Source organism: Papio anubis, chromosome 1 (assembly GCF_008728515.1).
Source record: "Papio anubis isolate 15944 chromosome 1, Panubis1.0, whole genome shotgun sequence".
Lineage (NCBI taxonomy): Eukaryota > Metazoa > Chordata > Mammalia > Primates > Cercopithecidae > Papio > Papio anubis.
This window is the reverse complement of record NC_044976.1, coordinates 35,030,331-35,049,279: the sequence shown is the minus strand read 5'-3', so window position 1 is coordinate 35,049,279 and position 18,949 is coordinate 35,030,331. Positions and strand designations below refer to the sequence as shown.

The 18,949-nt window shown below is 50.2% G+C and overlaps 1 protein-coding gene across 1 annotated transcript in view; it reads left to right on the top strand.

The window, feature by feature from the left end:
- GRIK3 (glutamate ionotropic receptor kainate type subunit 3) overlaps nucleotides 1-18,949 on the top strand; it is a 238,962-nt gene that overhangs the window by 208,391 nt on the left and 11,622 nt on the right. Inside the window, exons 11-13 of the mRNA XM_003891606.5 lie at nucleotides 858-1,081; nucleotides 6,669-6,787; nucleotides 9,281-9,498. Of these exons, the coding sequence (XP_003891655.1) occupies nucleotides 858-1,081; nucleotides 6,669-6,787; nucleotides 9,281-9,498 (561 nt within the window). The remainder of the gene's footprint in view (nucleotides 1-857; nucleotides 1,082-6,668; nucleotides 6,788-9,280; nucleotides 9,499-18,949) is intronic.

Below are 18,949 nucleotides of genomic sequence, written 5' to 3'. Positions count from 1 at the left end.
TTTTTTCTATTTTTCGAAACAAGCTCTCACTCTGTTGCCCAGGCTGGAGTACTGTGGCACGATCACGGCTCACTGCAGCCTCTACCTCCCAGCCTCAAGCAGTCCTCCCACCCCAGCCTCCCAAGTAGCTGGGACTACAGGCACGTGCCACTGTACCCAGCTAACTTTTCAATTTTTTGTAGAGATGGAGTCTCACTATGTTATGTAGGCTATTCTCAAACCCCGGGGCTCAAACGATCCTCCCGCCTCAGCCTCCCATAGTGCTGGGATTACAGGTATGAGCCACAGCACCCAGCCTGCCTGTCTAGTTTCTCCCAAGGAGGGTATTATCTTTGCTGAACTTGTGTTTGGAGGGCTTTTAGGATATATAGAATATCCAGAATGTGGTGAAGCAGTTGAGAAGTAGATGGGAGAGGAAAGCAGAATTAAATAGGCATTCTGGTGCATTCTATGTCCTCTTTGTGGTTTTGAAAGACACAAATAAAAAGCACGAGCTATTTTTGAATGTTTGTGGGTTACTGAACTGTATTTATTTGACAAAGCACCATTTTGAGAAGGGAGCACGTGGGTTACAGCTTTAATAGAGTTCCATTCTCTGCATGTTTATTCCACCACTCTCTTCTTCAAGACCATGAGCTCTTAGAGAGCAGAGGTTAAGTTAAATTCATCACTGTCTCCCCAGCACCCTGACCTGGCCCTCAAGGAGGGTTAGTAAATGTGGAAACAGAAGAGCGGTTAGTGACCCGGGGCTGAGACAACTGACTTCACCCTCATCTCTCCTCCAGCAAGGGTGTTCTGTCTCTCGCTGTTCTGAGACTTTGCTCAGTCTGTCTCTCTCTCTGTGTGTCTGGTTTCAGAAGGCAGATCTGGCCGTGGCCCCCCTGACCATCACCCATGTTCGAGAGAAGGCCATCGACTTCTCCAAGCCCTTCATGACACTCGGTGTGAGCATCCTGTATCGAAAGCCCAATGGCACCAACCCCAGCGTTTTCTCCTTCCTCAATCCCCTGTCCCCAGACATCTGGATGTATGTGCTCCTCGCCTACCTGGGGGTCAGCTGTGTCCTCTTCGTCATCGCCAGGTAAGGCAATTCCTTGGCCAGATGTCGGGCCCAAGGTTGAAGGTTTAGGGGCCAGGCAGGTCCTCACCTCCTCAGCCCCTGGCACAGAAGGCCCAAGGCTCAGGCCACTGCTATGCCCACTCCTCTTCTACTCCCTATGGCTCAGATTCCTTTATATCCCTCAGGGAACTTTCCATGCCTTGTCCCTCCCCATCCCCAGGCTTGAATCACCTGATCCTCACCCTGGTCTGTGTCTATAACCCTGAGATGCTGCAGTTGCACCTCAGGTCCCATTAGCAGGCTTGAAGAGGTCAAGAGGCACCTGGTGCAGCAGACTCAGGACATTGAGTGGCCCCGTGGGTAGCTTAGAACTTGGAAAACAGGATGCGTCTATCCACGCCACAACAGTAGGGGGAACAGTGCCCAATAAACTCACACCATCCCCAGATGCAGAAATGAGGCACACATACACACATTCCTGTCTGGGCTCCATGCTAGCAACATGCTTGCACATTTTGTTGTTCACATAAGTAGACACGGCGCACCCTTGCTGGTGGGTGGTAGGAGGAGGTCACTAGGGGACAGGTTTTGCCCAGTGTTTGGTGAACACCCAGTGCTTGCCAAGCACTGTGCTCTGCACTTTACAGCCTCCCTTGAAGAGGAGACACCTGAGACTCAGAAAGTCTCACCACTTGCCAAGGTCATACAAGCAATAGGTGACACTTGCAGCATTTGACTGTGGGGGTCACCAAGCCTTTTGTCTATGACCCACATCTCCGTCCAGTGGTCCGCCCCTGCCCCGGGTTGGTGGCTGCTGGGGCCTGCTCCCCACGGCTTTCCAGTGGAGCCCTCTGCCTTCTCTCTCCGGTCTCCAGCCCCAGCCCCTGATCTGGTCCTTTTTTTTCTCTAAATCCTAACAAAGTGCAAAGAGAGACTTCTCTGGAGAGGCAATTTGAGATCCAACGACTTGGCGTTTTCAGCCTTTTTTTTCTCCAGAGCCTTCTTTAAAAGCCGCCCTCCCCCCACTTCACTCCCTTCCGCTCCCTCCTCCCACACTGCGAGAGACTAAAGGGAAGGCTGTGAGTGATGCAATGTCCCGCTCCCCAGACCCTGTGCTGCCGGAGGCCTGGAGCTGCCGTGCTGGCCTCGCCCTGCCTGGTGGGCACAGCAGCAGCCAAGCCTGCCACAGAGAGGCCTTCATTTGTGCCTCTTGTCTCTAATGGTCTAACAAGCCTTTGAAAGCCAGGAGCCACTCTCCAGAGCTCACACCATGATTTTAGCAGCTCCAGTGGTCCTCCCACCCCTTCGGGCTTTTCCAGCATCCGCTCTGCCCTTTTGATGTGTGTCCCATCCCCCTCTCATTCCTGGCCCTTCACCAGCACGCCTGCTTTCACCCTGCCTCCTGGCTAGGAAGGTGGGAGCCTCCTTCCCAAGGTTAGGCTGGGAGACTTTCTAGAAGAGATGGGTTTCCTAGAGCTGCTGGAATGATAGGAGACCCCTGAGAAGAGAGGAGAGGGACAAGAGTTTTGGCCACAGAGCTAGGAAGAGCTTCAGAGTGCACTTGTCACCTTGCCCAGCACCCACACAACACCACTCACACCTCTTGAGATGGGTATAATTATCACCAGTTTATAGAAGCAGAAACTGAGGCTTGGAGAGGTTAAGTAATTGCCCAGAATCAGAAGGCATTTCTTTGGCAGAGTTGGGCTTCAAACCCAGACCGGTCCAACTTTATATCAAGGGTGGCAAACGCAAGTACCTGCCAGGGCCAAAGGGAGTGAAGCAGGCATAGTGATAGGCAGTGGAGAGTGGTAGGGACTAAGGCACCCTGGAGAGCTCACCCGGCTGAAGGGGGCAGCCGCTGCTCAGCTCCAACAGGCTGTACCAGGCAGAGATGCAGGGCCAGTGTTGCAGAGCTCATGATTTTGAGAGAGAGATTTGGATTTTTATGTGATGTCTCTCGGTTTTTCTGTGTGGCCACTAGTTGAATTTTTTATAACACTGGCAGGATCAAGCACAACATATCTGTGGGGTGAATGCGGCCATCTCCCCTTCACTCCCGGTGACCATGCTGGCTGAAGGAGATCTGGACACAGCTGCCCACAGTTCTAAGAGATAGGGCCTGGGAAGGGTGGGCAGGTGTCCAGGTCCACTCTGGGACAACTCCAGGTTGGCACGGGACTGTCCATCTTGCACACTGGCCTGGCCTGGTCTGTTTGGCCCGCCTCTGGGGACCAGGCATTGCGCAAGGCCTTTCGCTGCCACCAAGATATTCGACTTCATGCCTGGTGAGGTAGGAGGAAACAGGAAGGGAGCCCAGGGTGTGCCTTCTCACCGCAGAGAGCAGGACAGTTGGCACTCGTGACAGGGGATGATCCTAAGTGCCTGACCCAGAAGGCAGGGCTGAGGGTGAGCAGCCCATCTAGCTCCTGGGAGCCACATTGCAGCCAAATCTGGGTTGAGTATCCAAGGGAAGCAAGAGCTTTGGCCACAGTGGATGCCCTGTCTACACCTCCACACTCCAGCTGGGGATGGAATGTAACCTTCTCTGTGGAGACAGAGTTCTCCAGGTCAACTTCTAACTCCTGTTTACTCTCAAGACTGGAGAAGCCCTTGCAGCCACAAGCTACAAATCCAAGGTCTACCAGTAACTCCAGGTGACACCTTCCCTCCTTGTCCAGCGACCATCCCACTCCTCTTCTCTCCTGTGGCCGAGGAGGGTTAGAGCCTGGACGCTGTGTCCCACTGACTGCAGGATCCTTGTGGCCTCTGCATCTGTAAAATGGGCACCCTGCAGGCTTTCACCTCTCAGGAGGTGGTGAGAACCCCAGCCTGTAACAGCATTTGATAGCCAAGAAGCCCTTTCTAGAACCAGTTATTTTTATTATGATAAGCAGTTCCACCCCTGGAACTTCATCCTGTTGAAACATCACCATTGAGCCACACGTTAGCATTCTCCCAAATCTAGAAAGCCTTTGCAGCCAAGCCCCAGAAGACAAGGCCACCCTTGGGCATCAGGGCCCACAGAGGTGTGTCCAAGGATGCTTTTCCAGCAGAGTGCACCACAGTTGGAAAGAGAGGACAGCTTAGGTGCCCATCAGTCAAGGCATGGTTAGAAACACCTGCAGAGTGGTTACAGAGCATGAGGTAGATCTGGAAGAACTGACCTGAAAAGAGGCTGGTAACATTAAATGAAACACAAAGTTCTCGGACAGTATAGTGGTATGATAGGGGATTTTTTTGTTAAAAGTATCATATATGTCATATATTTGTGTATGTGTGCCTGGTACATGTAAAGAGCAGGACTCGGGAGATCTCATCAGAAATCGGCTTTATTTTGTCTGCCTCCCACCTTCCAGGGTGTTCAGAGGTGGGTGCTCTTCCCACGGCCCCCTCCAGCAGGGCCTCCCTTCGTGGGCCACTACCCACTCAGCCCCTGGTCCTCCAGCGGCCTGTGCCCCATGGCCTCTCCCTGTTGGAATCCCATTGCCTTCCAGGATGGGAGTCAAAGTCAGCCTGGGCTGGATCTGTCTTCTGCATGGGTCCATCTGGTCCAGGGGAAGCACTGTGGACCCAGCGTCCTGAGGCCTGGTGGTGTCTGGGCCTGCAGGCCAATGTCGTGCAGCAGGGACTTGCCTGATTCCACTGACAGAGCACCCATCAGCCCGACCCCTGCCCTTCACACTTCCCAGGTCCATCTGCTCAGTTACAGGACCAGGCACTGAGCTGCCTCACCCCCTGGGAAGCCCCTCTCCCTCGATGTGGTAGAGGAAGCGGGAGCTCTGGACACCCAACTCTCCAAAGGCTCTCTCCAAAAACCCTTCTCACAATAGCCTCTCATCTCTGCTTTCTCCATCCTAGATCTCTTCCCTGTGGGTTTTAGAGCCTCTAACCAGTTTGTGGCCATTTCCTTTGAAGATCCCTGTCTTGGTTTGAAACCTTTCTTCAGGATTTCCTATTTGAGGGATCTTCCCACTTCATGAAAATAAAATTCTTTCCACATGACCACTGGTAATCAATGTATTATATATTCCAGCTTTTAGAAGGGAGACAGAAAAGAGAGGTCACAACATCACACTTAAAGGGCATTGCACTTTAAAAAATGAAACAAAATTCCACTGGACTTGTCTCCCCTTCCAAATGTGTCCTCTCAGCATCCTAAAACCTCCCCCACAAACGTAGAGACAATGTCCACCAGTGTGGGACTTTTTCCAGGGTCCTCTCAAGCTCTCAAGCTTCTTTTTTTTTTTTTTTTTTTTTTTTTTTTTTGAGACGGAGTGCAGTGGCCAGATCTCAGCTCACTGCAAGCTCCGCCTCCTGGGTTCACGCCATTCTCCTGCCTCAGCCTCCCGAGTAGCTGGGACTACAGGTGCCTGCCACCTCGCCCGGCTAGTTTTTTTAGTAGAGACAGGGTTTCACCATGTTAGCCAGGATGGTCTCGATCTCCTGACCTCGTGATCCGCCTGTCTCGGCCTCCCAAAGTGCTGGGATTACAGGCTTGAGCCACCGCTCCCGGCCTCAAGCTTCTTTAAACATAGATATCCTCAACTGGAACTCACACAGTGAACAAAAACTCCCTTCAGTTCAGTAATCAGGACTCCTCTTCCTTAGAAGGCAGTAGGGGGCTTTAAGTAATCATTTTTTCCCTGTCATATATGTATTTGTATATTCAAAGACAAAAATCTAAAAAATTATATAACGCATTGTTCTCTCCAGGGGATAGGATGCTGGAGTACATTCACTTTCAGATTGTATTCGTCTATACTGTCTGAATATTTTATAAAATGTGTCTTCTGCTTTTTTTCCCGTTTTAAGGTTTTTTATTATGCCCAAAACTCAAAAGCATGTTCTCACTTTTAAAAATTTATATAATGCAGATAGAGCAATTGGCCTTCCTGAAATTCCTTCTGCTGTTTTGATGCCCCTCCCCAGAGGTAAACACTGATATTTTTTTATCTAGAGACCCTTTCAGACCCTTTAGTATACATTTGCATATGAGTATACATAAAGCACTGAATAGTTATGTCTTTAGGAATCTGTTTATATAAGTGTGGTCATATTGTTCTTATTTTCTATTGCTTTTAATACATTGCTTTTAATATTTTTATTGCTTAGATCTTCAACAATATGTGTTGAAGATCTTTCCCCACCAGCACATCTCAAGTATCTCATTCTCTTTTAGCAGCCGCATAATATTTCACAGTACAGTGTGGCATAGTTTATTTAATCATTCCTTTATTGAAGGACATTTTGGTGGTTTCCAGTGTTTTTGCGATGACAAACAATGCTTTGATAAACACCCTTGTGTGCTTCTCTTGATGCTCCTGTAAGAGTGCTTTTTCTGGGATGGATAATGAGTTGCAGAATTGGGAGGCTGAAGGGCATGTGCACTTTTAATTTTACGAGATGCTGGTGAATTACCTTTATAACCAGAAAAGGGCACTAACAATAAAGAACAAGAAGAAATTCCCCTGCCCTGCCTCCCAGAAGAACCATGAGGATATTGATACTGAGGCGGCTGGCACAGCTGTGTTTGCTAAACCACTGCCTGCTGGGGCATGGATGCTCCTTGCTTCCCAGGCTGACTGTCCCTCTCCTCCTGTGCCAGGTTCAGCCCTTATGAGTGGTACGATGCTCACCCCTGCAACCCTGGCTCTGAGGTGGTGGAAAATAACTTCACTCTGCTTAACAGCTTCTGGTTTGGAATGGGATCCCTGATGCAACAAGGTATGCACCTCTCCCACGGCCTCCTTTTCCAGGGTCTCCTTTCCCCAAGGGGTCTTCAGCCTCTTTGGCATCAGCAGAGCCAGCCCATACCTCTAGGGGCAGCCTTAGACCCTGATGAGCCAGCAGAAGGTTGGAGACACAGAGATATCCAGGTGTGTGCCCTTGCCCCAGACCCCCAACTTCCACCTCCACTCTGGCTGGAGCTGGCTCAGGGTCTGAAGCTAAGAAAACCACCCAACCCAGGGCATGCAGGATGCATCCCTCACCACCTGCTCCAGCTGAGATGGACATAGAGCACCCTGCTGGCTGCGGCTGACCCTGCCCATGGCCTCATCACCACACAATCCAGCTGAGCAGGTTGAGCTGTGGATGGAAGGAGACCAGAGGCAGGGAGGCTGGGTGGGAAGCCACTGCAAGAATGAGGTGATAAGACCTGAGCCTGGTGGTGGCCCTGGGAGTGGAGGGCAGAAATGCACTAAGAGAGCTTCAGGATACACGGTGGATGGAACTCCGTGGCCGCTTGGCTGTGAGGCTCCTGAGAGTAGGAAGGATCATGGCTGAGTTGGGGACTTCAGCCCAAGTGCTTCAAAGATGAGATACACAAAAGGATGCAATTCTCTTACATCCTCTGGAAGGAGGGCCAGTGTGCTTTGGAAATATCTGCAGCTACTCAAATATCTCAGAAAGCAGAGCACCTGCTCTAACTGCCAGGAGTCAGATGCAGAGGCAGTAGGGAGCAAGAGGGCAAGCACAGGGAGAGGGGATCACCAGCCAGGAAAGACCCCCAGGAAGGACACCACCCCGTGGTCCTGCCGGCCACAAACCAGGTGCTCACTGCCTCTGCAGGTGGAGTCCCATGTCCAGAGTCTCTTATCTTAGGGAGTGCAGACAAGTCTCTGCCTATTAGAGTTTCACTGAGCGACCTACCTAAGGGGCAGGCAGGGAAGGGGCTTCAAGGGACAGAGAAAATATCCTTGTCCCTCAGTCATCTGTGTATAACCTTCACAAACCCTGGTCCTCAGTAGACATCCATCAGCAAATGCCAAACAAATGAGCGAATGGCATTATCCCAATGTGTCCTGGGCATCCATTACATGCCAGGCTCTGTGCTGGGTACTTGAATGAAGGAGGAGAGGAAAAAAGTAAATCTGTCCCGCATGTGAGAAATCTCTCGGCCATGGCAGAGGCCAGGGCAGGGACTTGGGCAGAGGTCTGGCAAGCCTGGCAGAACTCACCAATCAGGTGACTCAAATAAGCTGCTCTCTCTCTGAGAGCAGCCCAAAGCCTGGTTTGGAGCAACCAGGGGAGGCTGGGAGTGTCCGGTTTGGGAGGGGACACGGAGCCTCAGTGGTCTCTAGCAGCTAGGAAGTGACAGGCAACTTTCAAGGGAAGTGCCTCAATCTGTCCTTGCTATTAATGCGTGTCCTGGAGCCTCACCTTGCTTTTTTGTCCATCATCTTTGTTCGGTGACAGTTGGGAAAGACCTGGAAGCCCCTCAATGCAGTAATAGCTTCTCCTCTTCCACCTCCTGCTGCTATTCAAAGCACTGGCCCCTGATGTATTCTCCGTGTGGTTTTGATTAGGAGGGAGAAAAATAGTTATGTATTTGAAAAACTCTCCCTTGAGTGACTTCTTTGAGGAAAAAAAAAATCATCCATATCAAAGCAGACGCTTTTCAGATTGCAGGTCCAAATATTCTGGAAAGTTCAGGAGTCACTCGCAATTTAAATCTCTTGAAAGCCAACTAGTTAATTACTTCAGTTAGAAGGTGTCATCTCTGTTGTGCTCCACACCTAAGGTTGGGGAAGAAAAGTGATATATTTCGGCAAAGAGCTTCAAAAAGTGTTGGTTTTTTTTCCCCTCCTGCAAAGCACCGCATAGCAATCTTGTATTTGTATACCATTTGTATTTCCAATGCAATTTCTTCTCAAATTATATCATTGCAGCACCACAGTATTTATGTGAGGCTGGGACAGAGGAAGGACAATTCTTCATGTTTTGCAGAATTTTGCGGAGAGGAGAAGTATCAGGCATAAGATCACACTGAGAGTTGGGAGCAGGATTCACTCAAGAACCCAGGGGTCCTGACTCCCAGGTGTTCTTAAGCTGGGACCACATAAGTGGTCTATGGTTAGGCATCTGAGGTTTTGATGAGCCTGTGAAATGTGAATGTATGTTGTTCTAGAAGAGCGATTCTTAAATTTCAGCTGCGTCAGAATCATCTGGAGAGCTTACTCAAAACATATTGCTGGTTCCCACCCTCAGAAATCACTGATTCAGTGAGTGCTGGGGAGAGGCCCAAGAATGTGCATTTCTAACAAGTTCCAGGTGGTGATGTTGCTGCTGGTCCAGAGACTACACTCTTGAGAACCACTGGTCTTGGGAAAGGGCCTTGGCTTTCATTAGAGTATCAGAGGAATCCATGACCTAGGGGACTTGAGCAGTGCTAGTCTGGATGTTGTAAGGGACTGCCTATATCCTCTCTTCGCCCAGGGTCTGAGCTGATGCCCAAAGCCCTGTCCACACGCATCATTGGGGGCATCTGGTGGTTCTTCACGCTCATCATCATCTCTTCCTACACGGCCAACCTGGCTGCCTTTCTGACCGTGGAGCGCATGGAATCACCCATTGACTCTGCTGACGACCTGGCCAAGCAAACCAAAATCGAGTATGGGGCTGTCAAGGACGGGGCCACCATGACCTTCTTCAAGGTGAGGCTCTCTCCCTCCTATTGCAGCACCATGAGCTGATCCTCTCCAGACCCTTTACTGAGCAGAAGAGGAAAGGGCATCTCTGCCCTTCCCTAACCACGCATGGCCAATAGGTCAGAATCCCCCAGGCCTCAGCCCCACCTTGTTTGGACTAGTTGACTTTGGGGAGCTGTGGTGATGTGGGCCAAATGGGTTGGCCTCAACACAAATCCTAGAAGTTTCTGTGCCTGAGATGAGCAATGTGAACATGTTACGATTCTTTAAGTCATAAGAAGGAGACAGGTGGAGAGAGGGGCCTGGAGAAGGGGGAAGCAGGGGAAGAGCGGCCCAGACACACAGGCCCTGGGGGCTCCCTGCCTTGGCTTCAGATCTCAATGCCATCCATCTCGAGGAAGCTAGTCTGAGGTCGGGGAGACGGCAGCAGGGCCAAATCTTGAGAGGAAGGGAGGAGGTTTGGAACTTGAACAAGTGTTTACAGACATTACTGAGCATGTTACACTCTAAGAATTCTGGTGTCAGCAGATAAAGTCCCTGTCACCTGCTCAAGTGACTGTTCTAATGGGTATCTGGCCATGATTTCATTGCTCCTCCTGCTCTGTGAAGTGTTGGCTCAGTGCCCTCATGTTTTCCACTTTCTACTGTAGTAGCTGAGGGCTTAGGAGGCTCTGGCTGGCCCCGAGAACCAGAAGCTGCAAAGGTTCTCCCAGAAATTAAAGTAGTAATAACAGTAGCTACTGCCACTGAGATCTCACAGTAGGCCAAGCCTGTAGTAAATGCTGGGCCTCATTTAATCTTCGTGACAAATCCTGGGAGGCTGATACTCGAATTATTTCTACTTTCCATGTGTGGAAACTGAGTCCCAGAGCAGCTAAGTGGCTTGTCCAGGACACCCAGCTGGAGGAGCCAGGTGATACCCAGGCCTGCCTTCCTCGAAGCCCCTGTTTTACGACAGTGGTTCTTAGACCTGGGTGTGCGTTCAGATCACCTGGAAGACTTGTTGAAACACAGCTTGCAGGCAGGCCAGGCACAGTGGCTCACGCCTGTAATCCCAGCACTTTGGGAGGCCATGGTAAGCAGATCACGAGGTCAGGAGTTCGAGACTAGCCTGGTCAATATGGTGACACCCCATCTCTACTAAAAATACAAATTACAGGTGGCGCCGCACCTGTAATCCCAGTTACTGGGGAGGCTGAGGCAGAAGAATCGCTTGAACCCAGAGGCGGAGGTTGCAGTGAGCCGAGATCGCGCCACCGCATTCCAGCCTGAGTGACAGAGGGGTTGGGTGGGAAAGCCTTCTACCTCCTGGGCACTGCAGCCCTCCAGCACTCTCTCCCCTCCCCACTGCCCAGCCCCCACCATGTCCCTCTTTGAGGTTGGAAACAGCCTTGTAGTGAAGAGACAGTGAGGGAGGAAAGGAGCTTCCCTCTTGGATGTTGCCAAGAGGGATGTTGGTTGACTTGCTTAAGAGGTCACTACTGTGTATTTAGAGTGAGGGGAAGACAACGGCATTATCAAAGGCATGTTGGGAGCACTATGGGACTCTGTATGTGTTCCTGCCTATGAGTGAGTAGGTGAGGATGTGTATACATGCATGGCTTCACATGGGCATGTAGCAGTATATAATATGTGGGAATGTGCATGTGTGTGTGTGTGCACACATGTGCCTGTGCACAACTCTGCCTGTGTGGGGACATGTGTGTATTTGTGCTTGGACATGTGTCTGCATCTATGTGTATGTGTGCTTGAACATATGGGTGATGCATGTCTGTGATCTGAGCATGTGGACACGTGCCAGTGAATGTGTACAAGTGTGTACCAGAAGGTCTACATGTATATGTGTACAGAGAAAATACATGTGACTGTCTGCTTGGATATCCTCATGGGTATGTCTAGATAAGTGGAGGGCAGATGGGCCTGTGTGTGTGTAATGGCCCGCTTATGCATGATACATGTGTGTGTATACTAGCCTTTGTGCGTGTATGCCTGTGTAATGGCCTATGCATGCATGAATCTCTGTGTGTGTGTATAATGGCCTGTGTATACATATGTATCTGCGTGTGCATGTATAATGATCCATGCAAGTATATATGTCTGCATGTATGTGTGTATAATGGCCCGTGTATGCAAGTGTGTCTCTGTATGGTGGGGGGGGGTCTGCGTATGTGTATAATGGTCCATGCATGCGTACAAATGTGTCTCTGGGTGTGTGTGTGTGCATAATGGACTGTGCATGCATATGTGTCTGCATGTGTGTGTGTGTGTGTGTGTGCGCACATTCTTGCCTGCTCATGCCTATCCCCAGGCTGTGGCCCAGCCCTTTGACTGTGCCAGAGCATCTCTCATGCATAACGCATGAGCCCATCTCTAAGCAGGGCTCCCGATCAAAGGGAAATGGCATAAATAAGCCTGGTGCAGGCTCATTGCTGCTGATTGGATGTCCTTGTCTCCCTCCATGCTAAGATGCTCAGATTGGCTTCCCAGAACCTAGTCCCAGCTCCCCACTGAGCTGCTGCCCTCAGCATCAAGCGGCACCTCCCACAGCCTCCTCTGCCCTCACCCACCTTCCCTGCGAATGGCACAGTGAGGAGGGCAGAGGAGAGATACAAATGCTGTCACCTAGCTGGGATGCTGGGGCTTCATGGGCCCATGCTCACAGGAGTCTGTGGGTCAGAAACAACAACTCCACACCCCCTGCATAACCAGCTCCACTTTATTGCTCTCCCTATGGTCAATTAATTCCTCTTTATGCCTGTCCACATTGTCTCCTGCCCTAATTCAAGTGAAGTTCTCTTTGCCCAGGTTCCCTGTCATCGGCAGCAGCAATGGGACTGTTACTTATGGGAGAAGAGCCTGAATGTAGATACATTAACTTGCCCCCACCTCAGATGACGAGCTAGAAGCACCACTACCCCCTGCCTCCGCTGAAGGTCCCTGGATGAACCAATTCCCTGCCTTGCCACCCCCCTGCCCTCTGTAGTTGGACTTCCTAATTAGACCTTCCTCCAGACCAGGTGATAGCCTCCTGGTTAGCACAGAATGTTTGCAGGTTAGAGCTGCAAGGAGACCTGAGATTAACCTAGAGAAACAGGCCCAGCCCATTGTCACACAGCAGATCAGTGGTGGAGCTGGTTACAAGGTCAGACATTCTGTCTTCACGCACAGTGCCCTCCCCTCCATCCACTCTAGAGTCTTCTCCTTGAGAGGTGGTCCTCCCTGCCCATGAGAGTATATGGCAAGGCTGCACTACTGTTGAACAGAAGGCAGCTCCAGGAGGAGCCATCAGATGTCTGGGAGACATTGGCAAAGTCAACAATAACAGTAACACTTAATGAACACTTACTTTGTGCCAGGCACCATTCCAAACACTTTACCTGTATTTGTTTATTACGTCCTCAATAACAGCCCTGGAAGGTAGATTATTATAATCATCTCCATTTGACACATGATGAAAGGAAGGCCCAGAGAGGCTAACTGACTTGCCTAAATTTCCCACAGCTAGTGAAATGCAGGGCTGGAATTTGAACCCAAGCAGCCTGGCTCTAGTACCTATGCTCTTGGTCACTGTGTTCATATGGCTTCTCTAAGGACCCAGCCACAGTCCTCAGGAGGCAGTTGGGGAAAAGTGAAGCCACAGTCAGTTGACCACATACCCAGCCCTGCACAGTCCTGGCACGTCGTAGTTGCTCTAATAATACATGTTGAGTGGATGCTGTTGTTGAGTGAAAGGATGGGATTTAAAGATGGCAGTAGCCAAGTGGCACAAATGCAGGAGACAATATCGAGGACTAAGAACCCAGTGGGCAGCCTGTATTGAAGGTCCAAAGTGCAGGACAGATGAACTTGATTTCTGTGGTTAGCATGTTCCTGGTTAAGCAGCACACAGTCTTAAAAAACTCCCTGACTGAGAGTAGAACTCACAAGGGAGAGAAAACCTGTTTCTGTCCAAAGACAACAGCAGCAGGAAGCGGGACGCTGGGCTCTCGGGGGTCTCTCGATCCCTCGCCCCCACCCTGCAGCCCTGTCATTCCAAAGGAAATTTCATTTGAAGAGTTGTCAGGGAGCAGCAGACATCACAAACAGCATCTCCTGTGTTGTCCTTCCTCCGTCTTGGAAGATAAAAATTAATTAGGAGATGAAAAAGGAGGCCTTTGAAAGCACTGTTTGGCTGTAAAAATATGTAGGCAAAATGTAAAGGAGAACATTGGGAAAGCGTGTTCTTTGCAGGGAAGGCCACACAGCTTTGATGAGAGAGGAAGTTGGAAGACAGCTTCTCCAACCACTTAGACCTTTTTCAGTGCTGGGGGTGAGGGAGCACATAACAGGTGAGAGGGATAGTGGCTTAGGGAAGGAGTGGGAACTAGGGGCCCAAGAATGTCAGGTTACCTGGGCCCAAAGCCATTGTCAGGCCCCCCTCCTTGCACAGCTTCAGTCCTAGCATCTGACCTGGGCATGCTCTCAGAGAGGTCACCCGGCCCACCCCCTGCCTCCCAGCTACATGACAGACCCTTCCCTGAGCTGGAGGGCCTAGGAATATGCTCCCCAAACTCAGCTTCCAGCTTCTCCTGACCCATCTGCTGGCCTCTCTCACATACAGCCTTAGCCCTGCCTTCAAGCAGAAGCAGGTAGGGGGACCAAAACATAATGCCCAGGCAAAATTCAGTGTGGTGCCGCCTGTCGTCATCAAGTTACATCAGTTTTAAAGTCAGACAGACCAGGATTTGAGTCTGGGGTGATGTCTCTGCTGGTGACCTTAGGCAAGTCACTTCACTTCTCTGGGCTTCCATATGCTCCCCTGTATGACATAGATACTTATTTTCACCATGCAGCAATTGGCAAGAGGGTTCAGTGAGCTCCTGTATGTACAATGGTTAGCTCAGAGCCAGGCATACAGGAGGACTTAGGTCAAAGGCTTTCTCTTCTGCAGAGCCCTCCAGTTGGCTGAACACAAGCCAGCGAAGCAGGCTGGACACTTTCCTCTTGCCCCGAAGTTCCCTCCTGGGGCAGATTACTTAACTGGAGCACACTGGAGATGACCAGCTAATGGGCACCCACTTTGTGGAGCTCTTGAGATTATTAAATGGGATAATTCGTGTATTTACCTCACAGCATTACCTGGCACAAAGTAGGCATGCAGTGAATGCTAACTTTTTATTGTTTATTGTTGCAGACTGGTGATACACAGGCCTGTGCAGCCCATAGACATGATTTGGAGGGGCCACACATTGCTTATTAATATATGCATATTTTTTAAAAACATCAATTGCAGGAGTTCTCAGCAGCTGAGAGGCAATGTTTATCTCCAGTTTACAGACTCCCACCCAGCCTTCTTTAGTTACTTCAATACCTGGCCTGGCCCCTGTCGGCATTTTGTTAAGTGCCGTAGCCACTCAGCGCTATAGAGAATTTTCTCCCCAGTTTCTAGATGAGAAAGCTGGGCCTTAAGGAGAATTAAGGAGCCTTAAAGGGAAAGAGTGACTCCGGCCACCTCTGGAGCCTTAGAGGCGGGCTCTGTATTCAACACTTCACACCCTTTGTCTTGTTCAATGTTCACGATCACCCTAAGTAGCAGGTACTCTTACAACACCCGTTTTACAGATATGGAAAGTGAAGCTCAGAGAGGTGACGTCGCTTGTCTGTGGTCACAGAAGGAGCAGGCATTTGAGTCCAAGCTGGTGTGACCCCAGAGTGTAGTAGAGCTGACCCCTCTCACTACCTCCACCCCCAGCCTGCAGCCCCCCACAAGCAAGCCTCAGGCATGTGCAGCCAACAGGGGCCGCTGCCAGGATGGGGGGTGAGCAAGGAGCTAGACTGTCCTTACCAGGGGGCCTGTAGCAGTGAGCAGAGGCAGTGGACTCTAAAGAGGCCTCCTGTCTCCATAGAAATGACCCAAGAGAAATGATTAACTGCTCAAGTCCATGGATCCAGTAAGGCCAAAGATTCCACACTCAGAGATAAGAAAGCCATTTAATATGGAAAAGGTCTCCTTTCCAGGATGGAAAACACCCAAGGTCTTGTATGCAATCCCATCGCTACTGCATCTCTGCACACATTCCCTGAAACTCAGCTCCCTTTTGAATTGCTATATATATATGTAGACTTATATACATTCTCTTGTACAGAAATGTTAAATTCTCAAGATTAAGTATCTTCAGTCAGGGAAAATCAATTTGCTTCCTTGAGGAGGCTGGAATTGAAAGTCGTGAGCCTGGAATCTACTTTCTTGCCAATTTTACTGATAAAAAAAGCATCTCTGTCCTGGCACACTGCCGTGTATTGGTTGTTCCAGATGATTCCATTAGTTGATTTGGGTGACTAGCCCTGAAACAATCCTTAGTAAGGTTCTCTCCAGGGCCAGGACAGGCAGGACGACACAGGAGCTGTAGGTATGTGGGACTTTATTCCCTGGGGTGGTGATGATAGCTCTGGCCAGTGATGGCAACTCAGGCCTGTGATGGCAACTCTTCCAGAGATGGGAGAGAGGAACCTGGGGGTCCATGAAGGGCCCTGGATTTATCTATCCCTGCTTAGACATGCCAGAAGGAACCCTTTCAGGGTTGTGCCCCAGAATCACTGAACTACTCAAGGACAGAAGGACAGCACTTAAGGGGAAGCAGAGACCATGTGCAGATGAGGTTGAGAATGGGGGCCCCAAGGTAGAAGACGAGGGCAGTGGGGACCATTCTAGGAAAGCAGATTTCAGACACATCTACCTGAAGGTGATGGAGATAATAATGTAGTTGGTACTGGAGCCAGGAGTCTCTTAAAATTTACGTCACAGCCAGCTTCATGCCTTGTTTTCACCTTCCATCTCCACTGGCCCAAGCTCTCTGTTGTCCTTTCCCGTCTTCCTTATTCAGTTCCTTTACCCGCTGGTGCCTTTCTTGTGTCTTTCCTCAGAGCCCATCTGCCTCAACACTCCCTTCAGCCCCCAACCGAATTTTCTGTCTCCATCTATGGTGTTGTGTTACTGGAAAGAGCATATGGTTTGGTGTCAGGCAGGCCTGTATATAAGAGGAATAAAGTGTTGGGGTATGGGGAGGATACAAGGAGGAGTTTAGAGAAAGAGAAGTTCTTAACCCATTCTGAGACAGAAGGAGTAGGTGGGGCTTCCTGAGTGATTCATTGTCAAGTTACTTTTCTAAAGACTTGAGATTTATTGGATGGATGACTGAGAGGGTGGGTGACTTGGGAGAGTGGGTGGGTAAGATGGGTGAGGAGGAGAAAGGGATGGATGATTGGGGGATGGATAGGTAGGTAAGAGAACAGATGGATGGATGGATAGATAGATGGTTGGATAGATGGTTAAATGGATGGATAGATAAGTAATAGGTGGATAGTCAGAGTAGTTGAATTAACTAGTGTGTAGATGGTGTGTGGATGGTAGCATGATCAGATATGTTAGTGGATGGATGGGTGAGTGGTTGGATGGATGGATGATGGGTGCGTGGATGGGTAGGTGGGTGGATGGATGGACGGATGGATCGATGGGTGAATGGATGGGTTAACAGGTGGATGGAAGGATAGATTAGATGGGCAGATACATTAGGAGGTCTGATTGCTTCATCTACCTTTGGTTCTCACCTCTAGTAGAAGAGGGAGAATTGGGAAAGCAGAAGAGACAAGGATGGAAAGGAGCTGAAGAACTGCAGTCACTGGAGGGAGAAAAGTATTTAGGTTCCAATAACCAGGATGGTAGAGTATCGGGAACATGTGTATCTGGCAAAGCAGGGATGAGTGGGCTAGGATACTTTGATTACAGGAATAGTTCGAATTGGTGATTATTTGACTAAGCAACTATATTGGGAGCAGAAGTTGCTTATGTGAGTATGTGGTTGAGAGGGTGCATAAGTTATCTATTGCTGCATACCAAATTACCTGAAACTTCATGTTTTAAAAGAACATTTGCCGTCTCACAGCTAGTGGGTCAGGAATCCAGGCAGTTTCGCTGAGTCCTCTGGCTCAGGGTCCCTCATGGGGCTGTAGTCAAGGTGTTGGCTAATGCTACAGTTATTTTAAGGCATGTTTTCTAAGCTCACTGCATGCTTGTTGGCAGGACTCAGCTCCTCCCAGGTGATTGAACTAAAGGCTTCAGTTTTTCACTGATAGCTGGCCAGAGGCTGCCCTCTGTTTCTTGCCCTGGGAACCTCTCCATAGGGCAACTCACAACATGGCAGCCAGCTTCCGTCAGAGTGAGACGAGCCAGAGAGAGTACCAGTCACAGTCTCTTGTAACCTAATTTTGGACATGACATCCCATCACTTTTGTGGGGAGTTAAAAGCAAGCCACTAGTTTCAGCCCACATTCAAGAAGAGGGGATTACACAAAGGTATGAATACCAGAGATGGGGATCACTAGGAGCTTTCTACAACAGGAAAATCTGGGGAGACGGTGTAGCGGAGTGAGAAAGGAACAGAGGGAGTAAAAGAAATTGGAGGTGGAAGAATCTGCTTATCGGAAATTTTCCAGAAAATAAGAAACAACTGGGGAGGTGGAAGAGCTGAACATCAGGAAGATTTTTAAGAGCAAGAATATTGAGTGGGGCACAACCTGGGCCACAGGAAGCGCTGAGGTGGAAGAATAGCTGGGGAGGTGGGAGAGCAGAGAGCACAAAAGGCTTGGAGGCAGAGGTAAGAGAGTCCTGCGGAGCTGGAGTAGCTGGAGAGCAGCAATGGCTGAAAGAAGGGCAGGCTGAGGATCAGGAGGGGCTGGGAGAGGCCAGTGAGAGCTGCAGGCATCTGGGCCCTTTCATGCCTTTGGCTTTGGGGCAGGTAAATTTGTAGGTTGGAGAGTGACTGCTTATCTGTGAAGGTGCCCCCAGCCCTGTGCCCAAAGGAGGCATCACTGGCACTCAGCTGACAACGGTGCTCAGATGTAATTCCAAGGGGTCCTGCCTGTGGCTTTGGTGCCCCTTCCTGTTCCCACTGCTGTTCCTCAGGGCATGTTTGGGTCTCTAGAAGCCAGTTTAGGAGGGCACAGCTCTTGCCAGAGCTAGGAAGCACCCGGAGAATAGAAAGTACACTTTCCTCCCAGGCTCCACAGCCCCGTCCCAGCAGGCATGGCTTCTTCCCCATCCCCCTGCCCATGCCCTAGTCCTGCGCCAGCCTTTTCAAGTGCACCCATGCCATCAGGCACACTGGAGCTGGGCTGGGTGCCAGTCAGACAGGCTGACATCACAGACAGGCACAGCTAGACTTGGAACCAGCCGGGCTCAGTGGGGCCTGCAGAGCCACCTGTTCCCCTGAGATCAGCCAGGGCAGGGCTGATCCCTGCTGGGAGCAGGCAGTTGGCAAAGCACTAAATTCCCAAGAAATCTCATGAATGCCATGCACCCTGGTCTGCAGTCTCCCCAGGCAGCAAGGGACACTCAGCCCTTGCCCTCCTCTCTCCTGGCCCCAGTAACCTCTCTGTGTCTCCCCAGGGCAGGCATAGCATCCTACCCCTTGGACCTGGT